A 12801-nucleotide genomic window follows, 5' to 3' on the forward strand; every position below is an offset into this window, starting at 1 on the left:
AACTCAGTGCCTAAATACTGGGTTTGTGAACTAGCCTTGACTTATTCTGGAACTCAGAGTGGTCGCTACCTCGGAAAATTCTTCAACATAATGTGCTGTATAGATGTTACAGTTTTACACAAGATAGGTTTCTATAGGTTAACTCTGCAGCTGATTAGTTTAGGAAGCCAAAGTGTGCCTTGCTGCTATCAAGAGAAGACGAAGGTGCAGTTCGGCTTTGAACTAGCCGAATGTCTTAAACTCAAGATAGAACTTTCCCAGTGTTTTCGAATCTATTGTGAACCTCTGTATTCATAGTCATCCTTCGATGTTAACAGTGGACTATATACATAACACGCCACACAAAAGAGCGCGATATGGCAGACATAATATGTGACTACGAAAAGACGAAAAAGCCCGCCTGACGATCACGTACAACCAAAGTTAACAACCAAGCATGTAGTGGCATAATTTTGCTGTGGGGTTTAGTCGAAAAAACTTGGATCACGTTCCGTTTAGAGAGTAGTATCCGGCTCGTTTCGGCCGCCTCTCACCTGCACCGGAGTGTTCAAGCATTTAGGAGCATGACCATCTGTTTTATACTGCAACGATCGATGGCGAACGTACTCGATTTATATTCGGAGTGACCAATTGCTGAATAACGCATATCTCTCCCATGCCCTGGTGTGGCAGTTTTCCGGGCTGCCTCGGTCGATGAACTGATAGACCAATCAGACCTGAGCTAGTTTGATTATGCGGCAGACAATCGCCTTCCCTTCAGTGCGTACGCCCACGCGCAATGGGTTTGGCAGAGCGGACAACTGTGACAAGCGCACACGCCAATGGGCACACGCTCATGCCTGTGCGCATATCCACACCACGCCTATACCGCCAATCGTTGCCTCGGTTACCGTCCAAGCCTTAGCACGTTCTTTTACGGAACAGTGCTGTCTGGCGTAAGCCGATAGAGCGGGATCAGGTTGAATTCGTTTCAAGCAAGTAACAACGTCGCTTGGTTTTCGTTGCCCACACTATTTGGAATACCATCTGTGCAGTGGATTTAGCCATAACGGCGTTTGGGTGATTCAACTGCCCACGAACACTCATCCAGTTTCAAACCTGGGATTTCACGAACAAAGCTGTAATGGGGTGTACGCTTTCCAAGGAGGAGCGTGAAGCACTGGAGCAAAGCAAGAACATTGACAAGAAACTGAAAGAAGATGGTATGCAAGCTGCCAAAGATGTTAAGCTTTTACTGCTCGGTGAGTAAATATTCTTTGAATCCACCATTTGTCAATACGTCAAAATTCCCAAATGGAGTTGATGACCATCTGATTGTCAGGTCGAAACCCTATCGGAAGCTGAAAACGTCTCTGAACTTGTCGGCCGAATCGGGTATCTGGGCCTATGAATAAACAGTCACTGATAGGACATACACTGTATTGAGAATTCCTTGAGGAGCATGATTACAAACATGGAGAACAAATCCGAGCGAGAGATGTAGAAGGGCGTATAGGAGAATACTAGGAGAATACTAGCTAAAAGGAGGGAAGCGCCCCATTCGAAGGTATGCCACCAGTTGGCTCAGTTGGGCAGAATGACTCTCAACATGTGTAAGAATGTTTGGTATGGAAACACACGGGTAAAGCCCAGAAACCGAAGAAAGGACAAACACTGTTGAATGCTCTTCAAGGCACAGTAAGCGCTAACACAGTAAAGGCACAAATTGTCCGTCATGCTGGGTCAGGTGTGAAAGTCACGCACCACGCATAAGAGCATTGTAAGTACGCAGAAAGCCCGAAATTGCGAGCAAACACAAGTCAATGGCTGTGACTGTCAGGTAGTCCCAGTCCAATAACAACCTTGGCGAATTGATGAAGCTATATCCCTCGATGTGAAATGATCATTGGTTAGTGGAGCAAAGAGTCAGCATCACATTCGACTGCATGTTGGGCCGATATGATAGCGAGGGAACAATCACCAGCACCATGTTTCTCTTTCTTCTCATTCTAGACAGTCACTCCGTGCCCATCCGAGACTATACTTACGTTTGTCAACACCTCAGCTGATGCGCCACTCCCGATACTAGTATACTCTTCTTGGTTTGGCTTGACTTTAGGCGATGTGTCAGTCGTAGGTTCGCGCAAGGCAGAATTCTTTAAAGCAGAATCAATGGTTGAAGCTTAGCTGAACGATAGAGGGAGGTTACACATGTGTACTCAGATGTCCACCTGTCAGCAATATAAAAATGTGTCCTGCAGATCAATTATTTTTCTTGGTGGCTCTCCTTAGAGGTTAGCAGAGTCGATACAAACTCTAGGTTGTGCTAGCCTAAATGATGGGACTGATGAACGTGGGTTCATGTTACGTTATCGTATGTAGTAGTCATGGATGTGTAGTCACTTCAGATGGCTCGGTGGTTAGAGCGCGAATTTGCTGACCGGAAGGTCTGTGGTTCGAACCCGACCTCTGCTTCTCGACTTACTCTGTCTGGGTATGAGCGACCTCGCCTTAGCCCAGCCATCATACTTCCTGGCAGTTATGCACCGAAAAGGAATATTCTATCTCACCCTTGCGAAAGACGTCGAAAACACCCAGATGCAACAGAAATTCGAATACCTTGGTACAGAAGCGTGCTATACGGCTCTTGTTGGTTACCCACCAGCCGACCTACATCCTCGTCGAGGAAGAGGGGAGCACTTTTCATGTAAAGACGTGCTAGACCCTCAAAACGATACGCTAACGGTGTGTTTTTCCAACAACCCATACTCTGGAAAAGCTTTCATTTGTTAGTTTGATCTTTTTAACCGTAGGATAAGCTTTGTTTATCCGGACACCTAGCTGTTTTCATGATCTGATCCTGTTGACTAGACGGGATTGATATAATTTCTTCGGAGGTATTATGTTAGATCATCTGTTCCTAGGATTTGTCGCAGATATTACAAAACATACTACTGTCTCTTCTGTATTACATCCCATTGCTTGTGAACCAATTCCTCGTGGTTACTTGTGAGCTCTGGCTTTCTGGTCAGTATGTCCTGTTTTCTGGTCGGATTTCTACAATACTGCTTTGCAAGCTGCTGCTACTACTATTCCTGCTTAGCGTGAGTTCCGCCGATCCTGAAATAATTTGTTACCTGGATTGTGAGAGATTTGGAAGAGTCGCAGGTTTGCAAACGCTCTTGCTGCATGTGAAATAGAATCGACAAGACGAACAGTGCTATCTACATCGGCACACAAGTGTTTTGGGCTCAAGAGTTCTTTCAAAGGCGTCCTCAGTTGCCCACTATGCATTGTGGTCGCGGCTGGAAACATCGAGGCACAAAAAAGCCATGGAGAGATAAAAATACATAAACATCACTCGTTCCCTCTCGGGCGGTCACTATAACAAGTGCATACATTCAATCAACAGATCCCCATTTCTTGTCGGTTGGATAAGTTTGACTGGAGTGCCCCAGCATCCTCTGTTTTCACAAGCTTGATGTATGCTAGTTACTTACATGCTTACATGCCCATATATCCCTGAAAAAGTGCAGCTCTTTGAGGGCCTTATTAGTATCCGCTGTGCTGACAACATCCACCGGGTGAGCAACTCTCCGCAGTTTTGTGGTATTAGATATGAACAGGACTCACTGATACGGATTTAGATAAGCGAGATCTGCTCACCTGGAGAGGTTATCAATCTTCCATTGCTGTGGGTACTTTGAACTAATTACTGATACGGAAGCATGATAAGTTCGGTCAGCGAACCAGGTATACGTATCCGTGACTGCGGGACTTTGTAAGCGTCTTATCATAATGGGCTATTCCACCCAATCACAATCTGCTGATCTCGACTTAGTCTTTGACCTCGAATGGAGTCGAAGCCCGTTTGGGGCGAATCGATCAGGAACTGATTTCTGCTTGAATTCTACTCAGGCAGCTGACCAAGCTGCTACTGGTGAAACTCCACACCTGAACTTATTGAAACTTTCGAAACCACAAGCGACTGAAGTTCAACATCCGAGGGTCGGCACACACACTCGTAAAAACCCGTATCACTTTCACTTCAAATCACATTCCATCTTATCTCTTCTCTGACTTTAGTTCATGTAAATGCGGTTGTTCGCTTGGCTGGCTGGACAACTATGGTTTGTCATCGAGGTAGATTTCGCACCCTTTCAGATGGAGGTTATTTGTGTAGCTAACTGCGTTATCATGGTGAGTTCAACTCTGGTGCTGAATAAAGCTTTGATCAACAGTCGAGGATGATACAATACGGATGTGATAGTGAATACAGCAATGATGTCCTGGCTCATTATACATTAATACTGGTGGTCCCGTAAGCTAAAAATCGGTCACTACTCATCTAGTTGGTTAGAATGGGGTTTTGGTAGGCGCTGATGAGAACATAACGGTTAACTCAAACTAGCACCACCTATCCAAAGGTATATGTGAAGGAGCTATGAAGAGGGCCTCAATTTAAATGACCTGTTTGGTTTCAAGAGGAAATTTTTGTACGGGCTTCCTAGTGTGAGTGGTTTAAGCTTTTGTTGACGGATTCTAGTAAGCATGCATTCCACCACCTTCGTTAGTTTCCTCTTTAGGTAACTCAGCAAGGGAATTCCCACAGGGGAACAGTTCTGTGGGTTTGGATTAAAATGGGACTCGCCACTTTTGAAGACACCAACTGTTGGCATATTGATTGTGGGTCAAATTCATATGATATTAGGCTCGCCTGAAGTTCTTTTTTTGACTCTTTCGTCTAGTAAGCATTTGAATTTATCTAATGTTGACGACAGATGTGCAGTTAGGAAGCCCGTTGGAAGCGCAAGGCATTTTCCCACTCTGTTAAAGTCCTACACCCGAAACATGTTGCGGAAATAGCCGGTTGCATTTCGTGTGTGTACAACACTGTTCTTATGCGTTCCCATGCCAAATTTATCTCGGATTCCACAAGGTGTGAGAATGAGATTCGGATCGTTTTTGGATCCTAATATGACAACATTCGTGAAATCCGCCCGTCAGCGAACTGAAGAACTTGTGCCAGTTCCTTGATTGTCGTCGTTCCACCGCCATACGCAGGACAAGTTTGAAGAGGACTTAACACAGATTAGGAGAGGGACACCTAATGAACAGTCTGCCAGGTGAAAAGTCGTAAAATATCAGATCTGGCATGAGGAGAATCATGAACCGATAGTTTGACAGTTTAGCTTGTCGCGCAGACGACACTGTGACCAGTTGTTTTTAACCTGATGTTTTGTAAGTCAGTTTCCGCTCGGACAAATAGGCGGACTAATCACGTGGTGTCGAAGCCGTTTATATTAGGGTCGGTTTAGGTTCTCCTTATTTACTCTGTTCACTATTCCACCCCATTGCACATTTCCACATCCATCGTTCTGTTGTTTATGAGGTCATCATGTGGGACAAACTAGACGTTGCGACGCCGGTCTGCTTGCTTTAACTTGGAAGGCGGGAAGAACTCATTATTGGATGGTACGATTCAATATGCGAATCACTACCATTTGTAAGGTGGCTGAAGGACTCGGACAGTCCACTACCGCTTTTACCTTTCGGGGGGCTCGTAAAGTAGGCTTGGTTCTCGAATTTTGATCGAGCTTTTTTCTCTACGTTAGCATGAAATTGCTCATATTCTGTTTTCACCCTTCGTTTGAAAATTGACTCGGTGTTGACGTAAGACTCAGTGGAAATTCAAGTGAGTCTCTCACTTAGAACTAGATTAAAGGGCGCAGAGAGCATCATTAGGTGAGCGGTGTTTTTGTGTGAAAAACGGGGTTTTAACTGAAATAAACTGCAATTGAGTTTTTACTTCGAAGAAGCTTTCAAAGCCGTGGTCTTTGAGTAGTTGGCATATGTCCTGGAATAATTCCTCCGAAGTGCAAACACAAATAGGGACATTAAATATGGTGACAAATCTGGGAGTACGAGAAAATTCTCTATGAACCACAGAATAGTTATTTTGACGAAAACTACCTTGCGGTAAATCCTGCTTTTAGCAGTCACAATGGTGATCCCATTGTTACCTCAACGGATGGCACTATTGCCATATAAGAATACGTAAGAAATTTAAGACAGGATTAGCCCTCCTAGAAATGTGTACGAAGTTCGGCTCGACGCATTTTACTTGGGCGTATGCTTTATCAATGCCACCTACAATTGTGTGCTGGCTCGAATGGGAGGGGCGATATCCATAGTGTTCAAATTCTTCTTGACAGTTTTAGGGAATGTCCATACATTTCTAACCACTCAAGACTGCTTCATGGGCTTTAAACCCTTCATCAACCTGGAAAGCCCAGCACAAGTGCTTAGTAGTAATCATGACTGTTAATCGAATGCAGGACATAACCATGGTTTGTTGACCTGCGTTTGACTCAGATACTCATTTTGCCATCCTTATTTGAGTAAGTACCGACCGGTATTTGAGTACATAAATCAGGGCCGAAAAACGATAAACGCTTTGCATTCATCACCAATCAGGGGGTATCGTAAAACATCGGTAGCAGTCTTTCTTATCCACCCAAAGTCTACTGTATGGTTTCTTCTAGCTGGTCCCCCAGCACGCTAGGTAGTAATGAAACAAAAGTCATTCCTGTACTCAAAGCTAATCTTTTCGTTGAAGTGGACGATATTGTTCAGTTCTGCATTTATCAAACTCAGCACATAGTACCCAAGCATGTTGTTGTCAAATCCCAGCATGTGTTGGATTTTTGGTCATGGCTTTAGTTCCATTTGGACTGAACTGTTATCGGTCAGTTTCTTGCTCACATTGCTGGTTGCAACATTTTGACGTTCGTAAACTTCGTCCTCTCTAAACTGGAGCCCATTAGTCGCACAATGCTCCTAGATGCAAAAGCTTTGAGAGTAGAAGGAAATTTTTTACGCCAAAATATTTCATTTTGTCGCGCATGTGCTCAAGCCAAAAACCATCCCAATCTACATTGATATCTTTGCAGCTCACCGAATTTCATCGTCCACTGAAGCAATTATACTTCTGGCGGAGAAAGTCAAGCGGAATGCTTTCCTAGCACCACTGATACACCGGAATGCTTAGATGGAGCTCGCAAGGCTGAACTCGTACTCTGAACTCAATTTCCTGTCTCTTTTTGTCCAGAGGGACGTCGTAGCTTTCGAAAATTCAATTCCATCGTGCGAATACCTAGCGCCCCCTAAATTTCTAATCGTTCTGCTCATGGTCACATGCTTCCAACCCGTCTAGGCTAGGTAACCGTATCAAGTGTCCGCGCTTGTATGCGGGCTTGTGGCTTTGTGCGGAGGTCACAGCAACGCAGTAGCCCGCATGGATGTGACAGACGTGCGATTAGTCTCCCGAGTATGACGCCCACACAGGAGCTTTGGTAGGATTACTCTGTGACATAGTCCATTGGATTTTTCAGTTGGGGTTTCACGACAGAAGTGAAAATTGTCAGCTCGATAGAAAGAAGACAGCTCTGCCACATCCTACGAATATAAATTGGTGAATCTGGATATCGCATAACATTTCGAACCTCCTTATCAATTGGCCTGTCCAAATAGAGCCTTTGAATGTCCCTCTTTGGAGGTGGACTCTAAATAGCGAACTCTAGCTTACCGGACAAATGTTTTACTACGGAACTACGGAGGATGATTGCTCTCTGCCACACATATAAACAGGGATTTTACATATGATTCATCGGTCAATGCTTGATTTCGTGATGTTTCCCGTGACTGAAGAGTTCAGCTGTAGCACCCTTTCGGTGCCCAGCTGCCATATCACCCCAAAGAAGCACAGGGCTGGGAATAATGCCAGGTCGCCCAAGCCTAGACAAGGGAAGTTGAGAGCCGGAGGTCGGGTTCGAACCACGAAACTTCCGGTCAGTAAATTCGCAATCTAACCACTTGTTCCATCTGGAGAGTGAGTGATGCCACATCCTGTTTGAGTGCAAGTTAATCAGCCGCTCGTGGCCGAAAGTTTACTTGTTCAAACTACCAGCTGGGAGGCCGCGGACATGAAAATCCCTTACGTTTTGTGAGATACGCACAATTGATGATTCCAGGTAAGGGTCAAACATCCATGCAGTGCTTCTTGGCCCTTCAGCACTGACAGGATGAAATCTCAATGGAAACCCCACACACGTGCCTGACGGACTAACGTTTGATGTCTGTCGGTGCCATTACATAACTCCTTGTCTGACTTTTACGGTGGGTCAGGAAGTAATATAGTCCGAATCCTCACAGGGCTCTGGGGTAGATGTCTTTTCGTTCATATTTTTTGTTCTAGGATTTTTCTTGTTTGTATTTACGAAGTCCTGTTTCACTCTGTATATGCCCTGTGGCAGGGATGCCAGTGATTTTTCTAAATTCACTTTTTATGGCCTTCGAACATAAAATTAAATTTGAAACAACATTTCAGTTTCTCGACGTATGCAAACTTGTAATGCAGATGATTTAACAACCTTAGATTCAAGACTATCAAAGGATGCTAGTGAACTTCAATTCCGTGATTTCAAAGTGCTTAAAAATGAAGATAGTTTGCGAAAAAAATGCTATGTGTAAAACAACACAGTGCGACCTCTGTTTGGCCGAACGAAAATAAGTAATCAAATTGACGGCTACGATGGCCTAGTAGTGATCCGTATCCAGATGACCTGTAGAGGTGTTCTTAAGGCATCCTGTCAATCAATTACGATAACTTTACTGTATATAGGTTGGTTAAGGTGCCTGCACATTGCTCCTCTTAGTTTCCAACACGCCATTAATAACTCCTGGCGTAAAATGGATTTGTAAACCAAGAACGGAAGCCGACAAATCTGTGGGATGTTTCGGGCTGTCTGACCACTTTTGGTGGTCACTGTTCTTCAGAGGATGCTAATGTGAAAACGAAGTCACTCGAACTGCAATCAAATGCCTCGCTGTGAGATCTGACAAAATGAATGTCAGAGTATGAAGAACCATGTACAGGACACAAACGTTACGGGACCGGAAGAATACGACACTGTTCAAAAGTATCACAACATTGAATCTCTCCAGTTTCATCACCTTGCTGCCACCAACTCGCAATATAAATCCCGATAAGACCACTTTTATGTCCTAGAATATAGATAGTTGGCGCTTCACCGATTTATATCTTCAGGAACCATATTTGTCGATATGTGGTATGAAATGCCCAACTGCACACTGGCGATCTCTTCTCACACAGTGACGCAACGCGTGCAAATCAGTGGTCAGGTTCAGCGAACATTCTACTTGCCATCTGATCAACGGCCACCGATTGGTAGCCTTCTCCCACGTCCGGAGAGCGTACGCTGCTGCGCAAACGTATAAGAACCTTAAGTGATTCACCGTTGATAAGTTTGGATTGCCTAGTTGTTCCTTGCCTAAGATATTTTGCATGCCAGCAAGTGCCTTTTGCATGATGAAGCTCTCACGTTTACAAGATTTCAAGACCGAAAACCATAGCCAATTTAAGGGCGTCCATGTCTGGATTTGACCTCTGGCCGTCGAAAAAAAAAGTCTGCGATGTTATCCACTGGGCGACTTCGTTCATCACTCAACGACTTACCTGATATATTACCCGCTCTGTTCGGTCATTCCGGACTATTGAAGTTACAGCGGTGCTAAAATTGGCTGAATACTGACTAGTGCTAACCAGCCATTTGTGTGCTTTGAGTAAGTCATGCGATTGGTGTGGCCCACCAGATCATCCTTTGCATGCACTGTTTGATTGTTTCCTGCTCATGTGACAAATCTAGGCCTACGGCTGGCAGCGCTGACAGCTCTAGAATCGTCTTTCCCTGTTAACCCTCCGGTTTTATCCCATGGGGCCTAAGCCGGTTAGAGAAGCGGCCCAGCATGAGCGGCGCATGGCAAAACCTTTTGTGTGCAGGAGTCCATCCGGTTTTTTCGGTGTGACAGACTCATCCGACAACGGATACCACCCCATCATTGTAAATCAGGGTCCCGTTCTGCATGTGCCAGCCAAAAAGGAATACGTTCACCACCAGCCACTTTGACGTTCCTCCCGTAACTGCACCATCCAAGTAATCTCATTTGTGAAATTACATAGTGGTTCAAATAGGATACCTTGTTTATGATTTTCAGCTTTGCACTGCATCGATATGGCTAATATACCCTATTGAACACAGATAATTACTAGCTGCTCTAGGTATAATCCAATTGCGCATGTTGCTTGGACTACCAGTATAAATCGATTGAGGTTTTTGAGGAAAATGGAGTGTGGAGTTCCCTTTTCAATCAGATCTTCACATAATGCACGTTGCTTTGTGAATGTGGTTAACCTTGATTTGCTGCATATTGACGGGATCAAAACTTCAGTTTGTAAAGCGTGCCAACTAAACCTGTTCGCATTGCGGCATGTATTGTTATGGCTGACTGATGTAATTAACCTACCCTTTCGGAATGGTACCCATCCCAATTCACCTGTGAAACACATACTTCTACTATTCTCCAAACGCTACGAACTGATTGTTCGGAGATAATTCAAGTAGGACTTGGGTGGTGAACTAACGCCCGGGACTCCTGGTATCTTAGTTCCCAGTTTTCCGACCGAGAATACCCACATGACACCCAACTATTCTGGAACCCGACCCTGGTAGATTGGAACATGCAGACGAGCATTCATCTTACACATACTCAATGCCTACCTCGGAAAATTGGTGGTTCCCGAAGTAGATACTTCGAGATTTTTCAACAGGTTTAAACAATGCTCCAGCATTTCATTAACACCCACTTCTATTATCTGGTGAGTCTCGAACTCAGTTAAACAGCGACTTACATATAGCTGGTAGTACACAACTCCCCTCGCGAATAGTAATATAGCCACCTACGTTGCGGTGTTGAACGCTCATCAATCATTTTCTAGTAGGAAATGAATACGAATTTTTCAGGTTCGCCTTAGATACAACACATTAAAACGACTCAAATGTGATGAGTTCCATGCCTGGTGAGCATTTGAAGCGTCAGTACAAGCGGGCATTCGAATCACTAGCTACTACCAGGAGAGTAGTTTCGTGATGCACAGTCGTAGTCACTTGGAGTCGATCACAGTTGCAATCTTAGGCCTATCGAGTCGTGACAACCAACCTTTGCGGGGTATTGCGACCCTTTGAATGGATTATCATCGTAAGACCGAAAGCTACTACTTGCATTCATGTTGTGTTGAACATGTATTTACGTCTGACTTGCTGCTAATTCACTACAACCCCAAAATTTCGATCATTGTGGTATCAGATGCCTTATAATGCGAGATCGATGTGGTCCTAATTTACCAGCTTACTACTGGTTCTAAACAGTTTCCCTCTTAGATATCTCTCTCGCTCTCACCGACAAAGAACAGGTTGAGTCAGATTAAACAAGAAATGCTAGCCTTGATTGTTGCCGCGCAGCAATTACGCAGAATACTACTTGACCGACATTTCATTCTTCAGATAGGTCGAAACTGCTGCTAATCTCCTCAAGTCGTCTCTACGTATGCACCCAGTTGCATCGAAAGCTGAGCAGCTATGTTTCCGGGTTACGATTCAATGCGAATTTTATACTTGCGCCTTGGGGCAGTTCGTGCGAGTGTTGCCTGTCAATGGCAACGTCTCATTGTTTCTTTGTTTCTCATTATGCCTATTGATCTCATAGTAAATGATGAGTGCTAATCATCTGAAACTGACATCCCAAAGCAGCGCTAAATGTAAAATAATAATAGTAATCGTTCGGCTGTAGCACTCTTTCGGTGCCTAGCTGCCATGCCACCCGAAGGAAGCACGAGGGCTGGGATACTGTCAGGTTGCCCAAGCCTAGACAGAAGAAGTTGAGAGGCAGAGGTCAGGTTCGAACCATGGACCTTCCGGTCAGTGAATTCGCGCTCTAACTAGATGAGCCATCTCGCGCTAAATGTATCATCGATACACATGTGGTCCTCAGAAAGCGTGAGCAACGGGTATATAACGGAGCGATAGGGTCAGCAGTGGAATGCAAGCTTGTAATCTGCATCCATGCGGTATCGAGACCCATGAAGTATTTATGGTTTATGGGACCACACGTCGTCACAATAAGTGGAACCCATGGGAAGGTGATTCGGGATCAGTAACTTGTTGCTGTAGGGACGTTAGGCGTCATGTGTGTAGCGTTAAAAATTTGCAATATGTTGTTTTTCCGTAAGCTATAGAGGAGTGTTCTTTCAAAATTTGCTCTCTTCGGCTAAATCCGACAACCTTTTTGTTTAGCATCTTGTTCCTTCGGTTTAAGCGATCACTGAAAACCACATATGATCCTGTGCTGCAAAAGACTATTAAACAGTTCCGAAGTGGGTAAAGTGTCAGTCAATACAACAAACAGGCTTTCAAATGACGAGTAATTGTCTAATGTCTAGTGTGCTGTTCACGAAGAGGGATAAACGCAATCACGATAAGTCGCGAAATACACCCATTTGCAAACTAATCAGGTTTTAACAGGAGATTCAGCTGAATTCCAGCTAAATTTTCAGTCCGTCATACGGGGAGTGTGTTCGGGCTACTCACTAGAAGTCATGTCTGTTGATCCTTCGTCGACGTGAACTTCGAAGAACTGGTCCTTAGCTGTGGTCGATTTGTGCTGATGAACAAATCCCCGATGAACTCTCGCTTTTTACTGGACACAACTTGGGAAACTTGATGGAAGAATACTTTTGAATTCCGCCGGTCCACGGCGGGAGTACATATTTCTATGAATCTGTCAATACTTGTTCCATGATTTACGTTCTTCTGAATCCGTGCGCTACAACAAAATCAACATAGCAAGTGAACAAATCAAGGGGGAAACATTTGTAGCGGATTGAAGAATAAGAGGTCAAACAAC

General features: G+C 44.4%; 1 protein-coding gene across 1 annotated transcript in view; it reads left to right on the forward strand.

Annotated features, from left to right (window-relative positions):
• Nucleotides 1-932: 932 nt before the first annotated feature.
• The window catches only part of T265_07748 (hypothetical protein), a gene marked incomplete at both ends in the record, with an annotated part of 48222 nt that continues 36353 nt past the window's right edge, over nt 933-12801 (forward strand). The window contains one exon of the mRNA XM_009173347.1: nt 933-1241. Coding sequence (XP_009171611.1) covers nt 1124-1241 — 118 coding nt within the window. The remainder of the gene's footprint in view (nt 1242-12801) is intronic.

This window comes from Opisthorchis viverrini, assembly GCF_000715545.1.
Source record: "Opisthorchis viverrini unplaced genomic scaffold opera_v5_181, whole genome shotgun sequence".
Classification (NCBI taxonomy): Eukaryota; Metazoa; Platyhelminthes; class Trematoda; order Opisthorchiida; family Opisthorchiidae; genus Opisthorchis; species Opisthorchis viverrini.